Source organism: Hirundo rustica, chromosome 3 (assembly GCF_015227805.2).
Source record: "Hirundo rustica isolate bHirRus1 chromosome 3, bHirRus1.pri.v3, whole genome shotgun sequence".
NCBI classification, from domain to species: Eukaryota; Metazoa; Chordata; class Aves; order Passeriformes; family Hirundinidae; genus Hirundo; species Hirundo rustica.
Window position 1 is genome coordinate 60,804,020 of NC_053452.1, and position 15,423 is coordinate 60,819,442.

The 15,423-nt window shown below is 40.2% G+C and overlaps 1 protein-coding gene across 1 annotated transcript; it reads right to left on the bottom strand.

The window, feature by feature from the left end:
- Positions 1-3,519: 3,519 nt before the first annotated feature.
- On the bottom strand, positions 3,520-7,561 carry SMLR1 (small leucine rich protein 1). Its single transcript, XM_040058138.2, has 2 exons — positions 7,429-7,561; positions 3,520-3,961 (listed from the first exon to the last, which is right to left on the bottom strand). The coding sequence occupies exons 1-2, from the start codon at positions 7,559-7,561 to the stop codon at positions 3,807-3,809; spliced, it is 288 nt and encodes a 95-aa protein (XP_039914072.2). The 3' UTR covers positions 3,520-3,806.
- Positions 7,562-15,423: the final 7,862 nt, after the last annotated feature.

The following is a 15,423-nucleotide window of genomic DNA, read 5'->3' on the forward strand; positions in this document are numbered from 1 at the left end:
CAGCGCTGTGTGAGTAGGGAGGTTGTCAAAGAAGTGGCAAGCTTGGGATATGTAAATGTAGGTCAGAATGGACACACGTGCATTTAGAAGGATGTCTTAGTCGATTTTTCCTACAAAAGTGTAAGAAAAAGCTATATAAAAATCTTAAAGGTATTTTTGATATGGTGTAGTATTAGTTGCAGATCTTGTTTGATGGAAGGAAAGCAAATTACATGAATTCATTGATTTTGGATTGGTCTAATTAGTTAGACACTAGATCAATATTGGTTTTCATTGCAATTGTATTTATTCCTTAAAACTGCAAATACAATATTCTGGAAACAATATTATTTTCACTAAGATATCTCTTTCTTCAAATACTAATGGAACAACTTTAACTTTTGTCAGTGAAAAATCAATAGTTTTTTCAGGTCAGCATAGCTTGTGCATAGCTGTCACTTGCATTGATTAAATATGTACTAATTAAACAGCCATTGTCATGCAGAAAAGCATGAGCCCTAAGTGTGATCAGCCCTAAAAAGAGTCAAGGTTTACAGATTCAGGTTGTGTGTAATTATTCAAATATTCTGGAATATTGTGCAATTCAGAAGTCTCATTTTTATATAATATATCTACAGCAAAAACTACAATATGCAAAAAAAGAATTTGTTCTCAAGGCACTTCACAAGCCAGCTTTATAATACATGGGCAATTTTAAATACAATTACAGTAATTAAGTCTGCTTAAATACTTAGAAAAGTGAATCGTGGGTCTTACAAAAACACAATACAACTTCCTTTTTAATGATGATAACCTCAGGGTTCATAATAAATGTTGGACTTGTTCTACAGATTATTTCTTTGATAAAGCTTTTGTAAAGGACAAGCATGCAACTCCAAAGAAAAACTTTAAACAAAAGATTTCTTGCTCAAAGCAATGAGCAACTATAGTACAAAGTGTTTCTTGAAGTATTCTTCTATTTGACAGTCAAGCTGAATAGCAACTTTTAATTGGGCCACAGAAGACATCAAACAGATGGAATAAAATACTGCCTACACCTCTGGAAGGTTTGAAACTTCTGATTTTCAGGCTGCTCAGCTGTTTGGGGCTTTCATTCTGCACTTGAAAAAAAGTTGGAGCAGTAATATTAATACAAATTACGAGCATTAGAAATCCTGTGACAATTCCTATTGTGTTAAAATATTCTGTTTGGTTTGAGGCAAGTCCTACCAGAGTTTTTGGAGCTGAGTCTATATGAATGTCTCTGCTGGGCCAGGCTAAGTGACCAACTCTCCCAGGTCTCTGTCTCTGAGGCTACTGGTACTTGCCTTGGGGTGTGTGTAACTGTGATTACTATATTAGAAAGTTGTACTTTCCCAAATATTCTTCCACTCTTGAGCGATTTTCAAAGACTTACTGGTCTATCAGTCTGTATTGGTTTTTCTCTGCCTCTAGATTTTTGGCTAACTGCTTTTTGAAAATTTCCTCTGGCAGGTATTTTAACTCTTCTGTGTGTCTTAAGAGAAAAAAGAACCAAAAGCACTTTTTGTGTCTTTTGAATCTGACCCTGCTCTAGCATCCTTCGACAGCATCACTGCAGACATCAGAATAGACACCTATCAATCACTCTCTTCAGTCATTCCCCTGCCAAAATTGGTTTCGCAATCCTTCATCACTTTACCATCTCTCCTGGTACCTTTCCAACTTAAATGTTGAGACTTTAAATCCTGTTCTGTGAAGCAAAGGGGAAGCAGTCACAGGCAGGAAGGCTTTAAACATGCTTAATGGTTATAGATGGAGTAGAGTCCTAACTTCACAGTATTGCTAGAGACAGGAAGACGACTCTTCAGTGACAGCAGTAATTGAAGATCAGTTCTTTCCTTACAATTACTCTCTTCATATATATTTTAGATAATACTTGTTACTAGTATTTATCTAGATAAAGATATTGTTCTATGGCATTATTTAAATATATATTTTTCCTTTTTAAAGAAATTATATAGGATACGATGATGTGTTTCATGCTGATAGCATGAAAACATTTCTTGACACTATTCAGTAATGGAACAACGGAAAACAACAAGCCCTGAGAATTTTCCTTGCATGTTACTGAGTTGTGAATGTCAGATCCTCCTGCATGTTAGCAGCTACAGCTCGATAAGCAGTTCTGTCAAAGGTACACAGTGTCTATCTGTGTAGTGTTACTTTTGGTATCCATACCACCATTTTACAGTGAAGTGCTGTATACGAGTTAATACCACTTCTTGACATTTCAAATCACATTCTCGGACACACTGTGGAACTGACAAAATCAATTCTCTTTCTGTATTTTAACATGTGGTCCTAGCCAATCTTTTCTTGGGTAGTGAGAGTGCGAGTATTTGGGATTCTGTATGTTAGAATTTCTTTAACATCTGATCAATATCCCAGATCACTGCTTTAAGAAGGCAGCATCCTTCTTAAATGTAGAAAGTAAATTCTTTGCAGCAGCTATCTCAGCTTCCCTGCAAAAGATTGTGTTTGAAATTTTAAACAATTATCTCTTCACCTGTGCAATGCAGTCTATGCTATTTGCACAGATATAAACCAGTGTGATGAATTATGTCTTTTTAAAATTGGGTAGTAAAATGGGAGAGGGTGTAAGGGTGCTTGCTGTTTAAATTCTTTTTTTCTCCACAGGCTGATAAATTACAGGTTTTCTTTAAACCTGTGGTCATGGCCTCATTAGTATTTCTATAAAATGATTCCAAGGAGTTCTTAAAAGTCTGTGAGAACTGAAACTGTGCAAATCACACATAATCTCAGACGAGGCATTATCCACTCTTCTTGCAGGATGGGTAATGACAGACAGCTTTAATGGAAGGTAATTGCAGACAGCAATCATTAGCAGAGGGGGACAGTAAACACTGAGGACAGTATTGATAGTCTCTTCTCATTCCTTGCCAGTTTGGGTTTAAAATTGAGAGTCAGAATCAGAGAAGCTCAAAGCCAATAGTACTTGCGAACAATTTGAGTTGCATTTTTGTGGACCATCTGCCACAGGCAATCTGAGATGCACTAAAAATTGTGCATCCATAGCTACAGGAGAGCAGGGAGGAAGATTTTTTTTTTTTTTTTTTTTAATCCATGTCAATTGACAACACAAAATAGAAAACTCCATGCTTATGCAGTTTTTTATTTGAAAAAGTCATCCATTTGTCCTTAAGGGAGAATAATTGCTGTTTTACAGGATACTGACTGAATCCTTCCATGGTTTCAAAATTTGGCATTTTTGGTCAGCAGAGAGCAATCCTTTTGTTTTCTGCTTCTCTTACATTTTGCTTCCAAATTCTGTGGAAAGGATACTTTACAAAACCCACAATCTTTCCCAAACTGTACAGGCTAATAAATGTCAGTTCCTCTTCAAAACCCTTTTCAATTTCCCAGATGTCAGTGCTCAGTATCAACTTGTTATCTATGCATCTCAACTTCACAAAGCTGCCTGCCTTGTATGTGCCAGCTCAGCTCTCTCAGGAGCTCGTTATGTGGCTTTCTCCTCGGTAGGCCAGGGAGGGGCTGGTGAGCAGGGGGCTGTTCCTGTGCCCAGATCCTGTGTCAGGCAAGGAAACCAAGGCAGTTCATTGCAGGAGGCCTCTGGTCTCTGCTGAGCTGTACAAAAGGCTGCTTGGCGCTTGCAAGAGCTCTTTGGATGGCGGCAGCTGTTTCATTAGGACGGCACAGCACTGGCTTCTCCTCCCAAGTTTTATTTTTGTGTGTGGTATTTATTTGCAGCTGGTATTTATTTACAATGGTATTTATTGTTAAACCTGCAGCGCTGAGTGCTGGGTTTAAGCTTGCTTCCTGAGACGTGGAGCTCCCTTAAATGTCCTTGAGTTCTTGTGTCTGTTCTCTTTTTGTCCGGATCTCCTGCGTTTCTTCCGCTGGCCACGGTGATTCAGGAAGGCATTCCTGGAGTCTTGTGCCATGACAATTTCCTCCTCAACTGAAAAATAATCCAAACAACACAAAAATTCTATAAGAATATGCTGATTTCTTACGTTGAGTTTCTATAAAGACAAAGAGCTGGCATATATTAATAAGAACTAATCTTAGGAAGTTGATGGTGTCTAAAGAGCACACTGGTATTGGTTGGCCCATGATCCTAGAGAGAAGTCGTCTGAGTGTGAGTCTGGGGCTGTTACTATGCCCAGTGAAGCACTACCACAAAATGTTGACATCAGCAGAAATGCTCTGCTTTCATTTACCTCCACAGCTTTCAATCAGAATAAAATCCTTAAACAACAGCAAAGAGCATAGTTATACTGGCAATTCACGTTCTGCTTTACAGAACTGTGGCTGTGCTGTGAGAACTTTGAGCTGGCCTGATCTTCCCAATGCTGCCTGTGGTACAGACAGACCAGAAAAAGGCTTGCTGCCCACATAACTGGACATTGTCAGAACATGACCTGCTGTTGGAGGCTTGGAGATTGTTTGAAGAAGGATGGAGAAACAGAGAAAATAAAAAAAAAAAAAATTAAAAAAATTAAAAATGCCAACAAAACCATAAAATATTTGTCATTGCTAATTGTTCAGGAGAAATGTGTGCTGTTTTGTTAGATCGTTTAGTTATATTTATAAGGTATTTATATTTTCGTATATTTATACAGATCCTCTCTCTTGCTGCACAGGGAAAAATTAAATGCTTCTTTAACAATGAAATGTAAGGCAGCCTTGATTTTAGTAATGAAAATCTCTCTCCTTTTTTTTTCTTTTTTCTTTTTTTCTTCCCCCCCCCAAAAAAAAAAAAAAAAAAAAAAAAAAAAAATCTAGGGAAACAGGCAGCTGAAACCTGCAGAATTTCTGTTGTTCTGTAGGGGAGATAGCATTTGAAGGAATCTGTTCTCAGGCTTATCTGTGGCTGTTTCTCTCACCTGATGGTTTTAAGCTGAAGCTGCCTCCACTCGCTTGTACAGGGAGAGTTGCTCAGGAAGTTTTGTGTAAGTTGGCTGGGGGCCAAAACAGTAGGTTGGTCTCTGACAGTCTCAGCTCAAGAAAAAGAAAATCTTGGAGACAGAACTGGGAGTGCAATGCCCAAAGTATTGAATAGACAGGAATTTATCTCACATCCTCTTGAGAAGCCCAGCCAGAACACCTGTGATTTACAAACTGAGTGTCTCCTTTCCTGAGGCATTAAAAAGCCAGATGATTCTCTTCAAGCATCCTTTCAGTTGTGAAAGAGAGAAGCACAGCAGCAATATTCCTTTGGCAAATTATTCTGCCAATTACCTTATTCACCTCTCTCTTACACCCTTGATTACTACTCAGAAAATTTACAAAACCATTGCTTGCTTAAACTCATTACAAATCCAAAGCTAAAATTTCTTGTGCTTTAAGAGAAGCAGAGTGTAACATCTGGTGCTGTAGATTATTTACAGACCTGCAGAAAGTATTTAAGGAGGATATGAGTGCTGTGAAAAAAATGCAGGACAGTCTGTTTCAGCAGTTGATCATGCATCACAAATGCAAATGTTTGTGGGTTTTTTTCAGATGGGTTCACCTGGCTTAATGAAAGTATTGTCTGAGCCCCAGCAAAATACCTGAACTGATGGGATCAGTACCCCACCTGCTTTTTCTGGCTTGCTTTGTCCTAGCTGGAATAGAAAAGCAAGACCATCACCAGGTTGCAGGTTGTTCAGTAGCAGCTCAGTATTATTTCATAATAAATGATGTCTGACTTACACATATGAGCACAGAGCTGATAATTTGCTGAAAGGGAAAATCCCTGCTTTTTTCTGAAGTCAATCACAGTAATGTCACTAGCTTTCATTTCAACCACGTTCAAGAAAGAAAACTACTCTCTTAGTACTTAGCCTTCCTATTTCCTCGCAGATGCTGAATTGTGCAATGTTTTGGCATTGCACTGTTTTTTGTTGTTGTTTCATTAGCGTGTGAAAAAACATCTGCACCTTGCTCTAAGAATAATCTATAACCCAAGGCAGGGCTGGGTTAGGCACATGTGGAGCAGGCTTCCCTTGCAGATTAATTCAGCATCTGAAAGCACATCTTGAACAGGAAATGTTTGAGTTTTAACAGCCTGAAGGTAACTTGAAGTGTATGCTCGTATGCAAACAAACACCTTTCCTCTGTTAAAGCCTCGGATCTAAATGCCTGGAGATGTTACACAGAACAGGAAATTAGTTTATTTTACATTTCTGGATGCATATGTTAAGGGCCAAATTTTCAGGCTAGAGCAAAATCTGAGTGCACAGATTGCCGTGTTTGGCCTGGCATCTAAGTGAGATTTCTTTCCTGGCCTTGCACTGGTGGGTAAACCCTTTTCCTGTTGGCTGATGCACCCCAGGCCAGCTTGGTTCAAGGTCTCAGCTGATGTGCAGAGCCCTGTGGACGGGACCAGCCTGTCTGCCCCAGCCGGGTCTCTGCTAGAGCTGAAACCTGCGGTGGGAGAGTTGTGAGACTCTCGGGCAGGGTTCTCACCAAGCTATATCAAAAAGCACCTGCAGTTTACAGAGAAAACCTGGGCTGTCCTCTTAGCTCTCCTGACACTCCAAATGGAGAAAATGTTGAAAAGACAGATAATCTGAGGAACAAGCTTAGCCCAGCATTGGTGAGAATGTGCTTTTGAAGAGCTGAAGGAAAGAATGGTTGAGTCCCCTGATCCGAATGTGCCCCAGGCTGGCTTTGGCAGCTGGAAGCAGAAAACAAGAGCACCTGTGAATCAGCTGCTGCAGCTGGGACTCAAATCTGGAGGGCATGGAGCTCATCCCATCAAGACTGGATGGTCTGAGGTACAGGATTTTCCTATCTGAAAGAAACTCCCTGTCTGCTACAAGTGTCGCCCAGTTGGGCTCTGTGAGCAGCCTTGATTTCTCAGTACACAGATGTGCTGCATTGGGGTGGGTGTTTTGGTTTTACTCAGAAGATAGATTTTTGATGTGAGTTTAAGCCGATTTTAAAATAGAAAAGGCAACGTAACAAATGTGCACTTAGATACAAAAAAGTGTATAAAAGTGTATACAAAAGCAAGTGTATACTTTTGAAAGAACACAGACACATACTCAAAGCCCAATTACTTGCAGGTGTAACTGCTGCTACCCATCTCACTGAAGGCTTGCACAGTGTAAGCACAGAAGAAAATTATCTGTATTTTAACTACCCTTTTTTTTTTTTCTTTTTTTTCTTCTGATTGCCCCTTCTGTAGTGTAAAACAGTAAAATCTCCTACAGTATAGCATAAAAAACTATGGAATTTTAAGTGAGGGGTCAATCCAAGTTCTAAACAAATACCTGTGGTGTTTTTCAAACAGAGAATGGTCTAAAATACAGTACAACTTCATAAAATTCTTTCTGATCATAGTTGTCCTTAGTTTAGTTAATGGTGCAAGCCTAAGTTGTCTGTTGAATAAGAAGGTTTGTCTGCCTCCCCAGTCTTTGTCCCCAAGTCCTGACTCACCTTCTCTTAGTTTGATCCTGAAGTAGGCAATTAGCAGCAGCAGGAGTAAAGTCACGGGCATAAAGATCCCAGCAAAGAGAACATAACCAGGCAGCTCCCTCACAAACACTGACAATACGTAACCCACGCTCATTTTCATCTCTGGCAACCGTGCCAAGCCAGATCTTAAGGTCTCCAAGTTTGGACCTTATTTATCCTGCTTTCTTCCTTTTTTCCCTGATGGACATTCTGCCCTTTGCTCGGGCCATTATCTCTTTTTGGACTTTGGTTTGTTTGTGCAGGTCTGTGATCCCAGTAGTACTGGAGTTCACTCACAAAGTTACTCAACAACAAAGTTTAAAAGTGTGTATTGAAATAACGTGGGGCTTTGAAACCTTTGGATATGTTGGGCTGGGCGGGGCTCAATATGTGAGGCTGCTACTGCCTTTTGAGCAGTGTGGGTTCTGTCATCTGCTAACACTGTACAGACTATTCTGAATAATAGGCATCCTCTTCCTAGATATATTATTAATTTTACTCAGGGTGAGGACCCTGTTGTACATTCCACACAGGCACACATGGTCTCAACTCTAAGGAGTTTTCAGAGCAGACCACTGAAGCAAGAAGCAAGTGATTGTGGTGATGCTGTACCAACAGCATTCTTCCCAAAGAACAGCTGAGGAGCAGTGAAACTCAGGAAGGTTTCTTTCTTAGTAAAGTGGAAAATGTGTGATTTTGCGGGGGCAGATGTGCCAGAGAATTCAAGAACCTTTTAAATGTCAAAGTAGTTCCATTCTTCCCGTCTGGTTACCAGCCCATGGCAAAACTTTTCCTTGAATGCACTGATCTTCTTAATCAATTTCTCTAAAGATGATTAGTCATTTTATTGTCCTCTACAGCTTCAGGTTTGCAACCATATTGTGAGCAGTTCTGTCCAAGCATCCAGAAAGACTGTACAAGGTTTGCTTCCCCAACTGGGTAGGTGGGCATGCTGGAACCAAGGGGAAATTGCAGTAGATTTTTAGACTTTCAGGGAAAGGAGGTATTTCTGTGTTCACCTTGTTTTCTTCACCTGTTGTTTTCAAGAGGCAAACAAACTCACCTAAAAATTATTCAAAGTTTGTAATTTTTTGAACTGTAAGATATTTGAGGTCCTCTCTTTTTAACAAGTGATAGAGAATATAATGTTTACAAGTGAATTCCTTGTTTTGTTAATTACCTGCTGTTGTAATTGATAAAAGAGCAAATGGAGTGTGTCTTATTTCTTGTTTATCCTTGTTCAGCTTCTAACCATTATATCTTATTCTGCCTTTTCCGACAAGGTTTGACCTCATTCGTAAAGTGCTTTATGATCTACTGATGAAAAGCATGGATTAAAAGCCAGATGGTGAAGATATTAATATTATAGGCCCATCTGTTGGTAGATAATTCCTTCCTTGAATAGATACCTGTCAGCTGTGATCAATAAATTCCTTAGACTTTTTTTCTTTGTGCATGAAAAGTTAATTCAGTTTATTTTTAGACTCTTGTGATTGTTATTGTTTGGGTTTGCAAAACAGTTGCAGTAGTTGATGAACACTGTTCTAGCATATTTTTTAAATTCCTTCCTAAGTGATGTTCTTATATAAAAATATCTTGAGTAATCAGAGAGCTCAGTCTTTGAGAGTGAAGACTGTGACTGAGTTCCGAACACTGTGACGTTACAAAATGAGCCAGGGAATACTTCTCTTTGAGATGCCTGTTATGGACCATAGTGACATTTATGGGTGCTAAATACTTGCATACACTCGCTTGGATTTTTTTTAAATTGGGTTACTTTGTGTGCCTGTGACACAATTCCTTTCTGTCAAATGCAAGTCAGGGAAGGTGAAGTAAGTAGCTTGACTTGCTTCCACTCACACCTGCCTCTGGTGGTTCAGGCAGCTGACAGATTGGAAGCGGTTAATTTCTGCCCAGGAAGAATAAGAAAACTCCACATTTGTACAACCTCCTTGTGAAATGGCAGCTGCCAGCTCTGGTCTCAGCAGTGAGGAACAAAACTCGGCTCAGTGTGGCAGATGTGTAATGCAAGTTTCCAAGTCGAAGCAGGACAAATGCAGTGGAAACGAGGTCAAACACATTTTTGCCATGAAGGCAGTTCATTTCCTGCCTGGGCTGGCTGGGATGGTTTGTGTAAAGCCAAGGGGAGCTCAGCTGCTGGGCAGGCAGTGGCGTTTGCTGCAGCAATGCCTCGTGTGTCGTCTGCCCTGGCCAGAGGAAAACTGGGAAATGTGGGCCAGGAGTGGATTATTAACACAAGAACATATGGTTTCCTGGCTGATCTGTGAAGCTTGGGTGTGTTTTGGAAAATAGTTGGATTCATGGGCTTTGTGAACTCGTCACTGACTTTTCACCTGCTGGAAAAACAGAACCAATTGCTCGTTACCCCTATGGCAGGGTGGGCCTGCCCGAAGTTTGCTTTATGGTTAACAGGGATTTCAGCTGTTTCGAAGTTTTCCTTGTGGCTTGAATCAGAAACTTAATTTCCTGTGAGAAGGAATTTAAGGAACATTAATTTTACAGCCAATAAAACTCTTATTTCAGCTGTGTCATTTTGATTATTTGCATGAAATGTGAGCACAAATGAATTAATTCAAACTTAAATGACTTTCTATTTTCCAAACTTGCCATCTAACACCAGAAATTATGAACATCACACCTACCTTTTTGGAAGGAATTACTTTTACTGCTCATCTTTGTGTCTCTGTGTTAGGGACATATATTTTCACACTCATTCTTGAATATTTTGTTTCAATCACAGTTTCCAAAGGAAAATGTTCTCTTAAAATTTCTAGATGGCTTTAGCAGGGAATATAAAAAGGCAAAGAAGTCCTATTGAAGCTGAGGGGAAAGAGTAAGAGGTGCATGTGAAGGCTGAACCACAATAAATAAAGAAAACCTGGTTATTGCAGGTGCTCAAGAGCCTTTCGGACAGAAGCCAAGATCCTCACATTTCATACAGGCAAATTGCCAACGTGCACAGCAGATGACCTGGCAGACCTGAGGTTGCACTTTCTTGGAGAAGACACTGTAAAATTTGCTGTGAGACTGAAACTTTTTGTAAAAAATCAGTATTTCTGTTGTTATGGCGGAAAGAGGAAGCAGGAGTTTGGACATGGCTCAGTAAGGACAGAGCCTTCCAGCACACACCAGTGGGTCAAAACTCTTGCTCCCCTCTGAGCCAGAGTTGGAACTGGCCCCAGAGGACTAGATATTCCCAGAGGTGTCCCTAGCCCAGGATGGGATTTGGTAAGCTGGGTAAGGCTGTTGGTAAGCTTACACTGCTTAGAAAATGCATTTTGGATGAAAAAGAGCTTCAGTTCCCATGGGTATCAAGGCACAAAGTTTCCTGAAATGTATATTAAGGATATTAAGTGTAAATGCTAAATGAGCATTTGGATCTATCTTTATCCTAGATGTTCTGCTAAAATACCAAAATTGTCTATTCTCCTTTCTAACATAAATTCAATAAAGGTTATTAGATCAGGTAGCTTGATATCTTTATTATTACAGGCAATTTCATTTCCTTCCATGTCCTTTGCAGAATCCAATAAATCGATTGAGGCTTGTTTTCCCAAAAAGCACTTAGCCTTTGTTGGAAAATATCAGGAGACAGAGAATCATCTGTTCCTTTCCATTCCTTGTTCATGATGTAAAACACCCTCTTCACATGTGGTTTAGAGCTTGCCATGGTTCTGCTTTCAGCCATTTGTTCTGCCCGCCTTCCTCAGTGAGTCAGGGAGTTTTGGGAGACCTGTTACCTTTCCCCTGTGAAAGTACTTATGCCTTGCAGTGTCCTGTCTCAGTCTCTTTCCTGTTAAGCTACCCATTCTAGTCTCCTAATTCCTTTCAGCAGGAAATATGGGTGTTTTGCCCATCCTTGAAACTTCCTTGAAGGTTTTCTGTGCTTTGTCTAATTTTTAAAGGTATCTTTTGAAATGTGGGCATCCTGACAGTTGCAATCTCATAACAGTGTCATCTGCGACACTCCTAGAGGTAAATTCATGTCCCTATTCCCACTTGCTAATCAGTTCTTCACTCATTAGGCAGGCCTGTGGGGCCCTGATTGCTAGAGCATTTGGAGGCACTTGGATTACACGTCTGCTCTTGATGTCAGTCCTCTTCACGATTGTGGTTGCCCATGGCAAGTTTTAGAGATGACCTTTTAAGCTTGTTTCTGGATGGAAAATTTTTGTTTGGCAATGTTATAATGGCTTGTGTCATGATAAGCCCAGCCTTTAACAAATGATCCAGATCACACAGCCTAACTGCTCATTAGTCTTCCTTACTGCTTAGCATCAAGCCTTTGATTATCTGCACCTTTTAGAAGTGCTGATTTCTACATGAGGGTTTTTGGTTTTTTCCTTTCCTGCTTTGCTGATTTTCTACTTTGTTGCTTTTCTAATACAAGTATTTGTGTCTTCATGGTGTAAATTCCTTCAGGTTATTGATCCAGCTGAAAAGCTGCATAAAGTGTTTCTGGGCTTTGGGAGAAGCATTAATGAGATTTTTGTGAAACTGGATCCATTTTCTGGTTGAGTTTGGAAATGGCTTTGCTGCCAAATTCGTAACCATCCACTCACCAGAAGCACTGCAGGAGCTACCCTGCGGATATGACTTTTGAGATCCCTGCAGCAATTCCTAATTCATTACTTGTGAGCTCGACTGATATAGAAAAGTATTTACTTTTTAATGAACACATCTTGTGCTATTGATTCAAGTGCCTTAGGACTTCTAGGTGTATTGAAGCTGTGGTTGACTTTATCTAACAGACTTGTAATCTCATTAACAAAGTAACATCTATTTTGCATAAACTGTGCTAAGTAGCTTATTTATATTCTGATTTTCTATCTCTTTGAAAAATCTTTGCATTCTTCATGGCTTGCATTTAGTTTTATTACCTATAACTAGGCCAGATCATTTGGCACAAAAATAATGGGTTTCTAGGCTTCTCAATATCATGATTAAGATTTATGAAAAATTAGCTGAAGTGGAAAAAATGCCAAAACCTTCTTGGCCAACTTCCAGGCCTCTTTCAGGCTTCTTGATTTTCAAAGTTCAGAGCAGGTTATTTAAATTTCAGCTTTGTAGTTAATCACCTATACAGGTGAATAGTAATCTATCTGTGCCCAAGCATCTGGCAGTGGTACAAATGGATGAGCCTTTTCTGTGATTACAAACCGAAACATTCACTGAGATTAATACATTCTACACATTGTTTCTTAAACCACCCTGATAAGAGCTGCTGTCAACATCTCTCTTGCTTCAGGTACAATTTTGAAAGAATAAAAAATCTGGTTGTTCCTAATCCTCTGCCCATGGCATTTTCCATGGAGTCCATTTTTTATATTCATGGCTCGTCATGCTTGTCCTTGACTTGAAATATGACTCGACAAAGAGGCAGTAATTTTTTCCTTTGAAATTATTATTTGTGTTTCTCTTAAGCACAAATTTTGAAGTGTTTTGGATATTGTAAGTTCATAAATATTGAACATTGAACAATTCTTTGAACAACTGAACAATTTTGCTGAAAATTTTGGAAATGGGTTGATTTCTTCTACCCACTTCAGTGTGTGTGTGTGTCTGTGTGTGTACAGTTCCTTGTTTGAGCTCCCCACTGTTCACCTGTATATAATGAGACAGTGACTTTCTGTAACCAGCTGCTCTTCACCAATTCCAGCACAGGGACTATTTCACCTGTACCTGGCATAACCTAGTCCTGCATCCTTTCTGACTGCTGAATCCCTTTCTGTTAGAAGATCATAGATCTTTAGAAGCCATACGATGAATTCTGTCTGCATGAGACTTCAAGCAGTGTATTAAATGGAAGGGTATCTTTATCTCTTTAATTAAACACTGCAAAACAAACCCATCCTCTTTCTTTCTCATCTCTTGGACAGCTCATATCTGCCTGTCAGTGTGCTTTTCTCCTTGATTAGCAAAGATAAAATCAATGTAACCTTTAGGCAGTGTAGATAATTGAGTGAGTGATGAAAAATGGTGCTGCTCTGATGTGCTGGAAGGACAGAGCCGGACTGACCTGGCAATGGTTGTGCAGTGATAACACAGGGCTGTCTGTTTGTCTCACCCATAACTCGTGGCCCTAGCTGTGATGGCAGTTTGCTGTATCACTGTTTGCTCACTGCCAGCTCGCTTTTCACACAGCAACAAACAAAGCAAGAAGATTGCTTCTAGAAACTAGGAGAGGCTCAACTTCCATTTGGTGTCCTGAGGGGTAACTGATCCTGAAATCGCTATGTAAAGGTCCCAGAGAAGTGACCACAGCAGTCGTAATATCTAAGCTGACTTTTTTTTTTTAGCTTGCTTGATTTCAAATGTGTTGTGCTGTTTGTGATGTTTCAATTGAATTATGCCATTTGTTGCCTCTTGGTTACCTTATACCTCATGATATTACTTTGCAACATGTCTGCTGCCCTAGTGTTGCTACCCTACCATACCTCAGGAGTTTTGAGTCACCATGTAGCTGTGGAGTAATGCATTGTTTCTTTTCCCACTTCCCCATAGTAAAAGATGATGGAGAGCAGGCTACAGTGGCAAGATGTACAGCTGTGCCCAGCCAGCTCAAGAAGGTGAACTGGAAATGCCTCAGATTCTTCTTGGGCAATCTAACCCCAGCCTCAGCTGATTATGGGGTTGTCCTGTGCAGGGCTAGGAGCTCAGGATATCCTATGATTCCATGATCCAACATGGGGCTGGTGCAGCTGCAGTGTGGATAGTGGAGGAGGCTTCTCAGCACCACAGATAGGCTTTAAACCCTGTGAACAAGCTCTGGGGTGGGATTAATGCAGAAGCCTTTGATGGCTAAACATGCATGTAGGTGTATTGAATCTGAAGCACAGCTCTGCAAAGTAAGAAAGTGGCATCTTCCAGATCAGGATGATTTCTAGGGCATGTTGGCTTTTTTGTGCCTACTTGTGTGCCCTAAGTGACCTGAGCCACAACACTTCTGCTACTTTGCAGGACACCTGAGGATTTTGCAGTATCTCTGAGCGTCCTTATTAGACATACTTAAGAAACAGCTCAGGTTCCATAGAGTAGATAGAACTGTAGAGAGTTCAAGGTGCACGTTAAAAGTGTCTGTGCCACTGTTGCCATTAAGCCAAGCATTTACAGGACTGGCGGACGTTTTATGTGGGTTTTCCCTGCGAGATTCCCTCCTAGGAAACTGAGCTGTGACTGCCTCCTGTTGCACAGGCTCCTTCTCTGGAGAAGGGGGGTTGCTCCACAGAGAGATCCAAGCTGCTGGTTGAATGGGGGCCATCAAAACTCACTGGGCTAAGGCTCAATGTAGCCCTGGGTGAAAACAACTGACAGTGAAATGAACAGTACAGCAAGTTCGTCAGCAGTGCTGGAGAAGTGTGTGTGTGTGTGTGTGTGTGCAAAGCTGCCTCTTCTGTCACAGCATCTGGAAGGAAATGAAATCTCTGTATGAGACAAACTTTCAGCTGCTGCCAGCAAAAGCTATGGTTAGTTTAACGCATTTTGTCAGCTATCTAGTACTCGATTAATGTGACATCAAATAAAGTGGCATGAGCACATATCATTCTCTGTTATGTGTATCTGGTGAGTGCTAATTAATTTGTCATTCCACTTTCCACACTGTACATTTACACAGTAATGAGTTGTAGCCATCTGCTGGCATGAAATGTTCTTTTTTTTTTTTTTTTCTCCCCAGAAAGGAGATAGACAGACGGCCTTTCGTGTTTTTCCTTATACTCTAACATATCCAGAAAACCTTATGCTTAGCACTGACACTGGCAACAACAAATGTTAATCTGCACATGCAACTGTGTAAAACCAAGGCAAGAGTTTTTAACCCTACCTTGTTTGATGATTTTAAATAGTTATTGTGGATGTTCTGTCTTGGGGAGTTTCATGTAGTGTTTTAAGAGCGCAACAACTCAGTTTTTTCCCTGAAATAAATGGATTCTAAGGTCTTTTGCTTATAAGAATGAA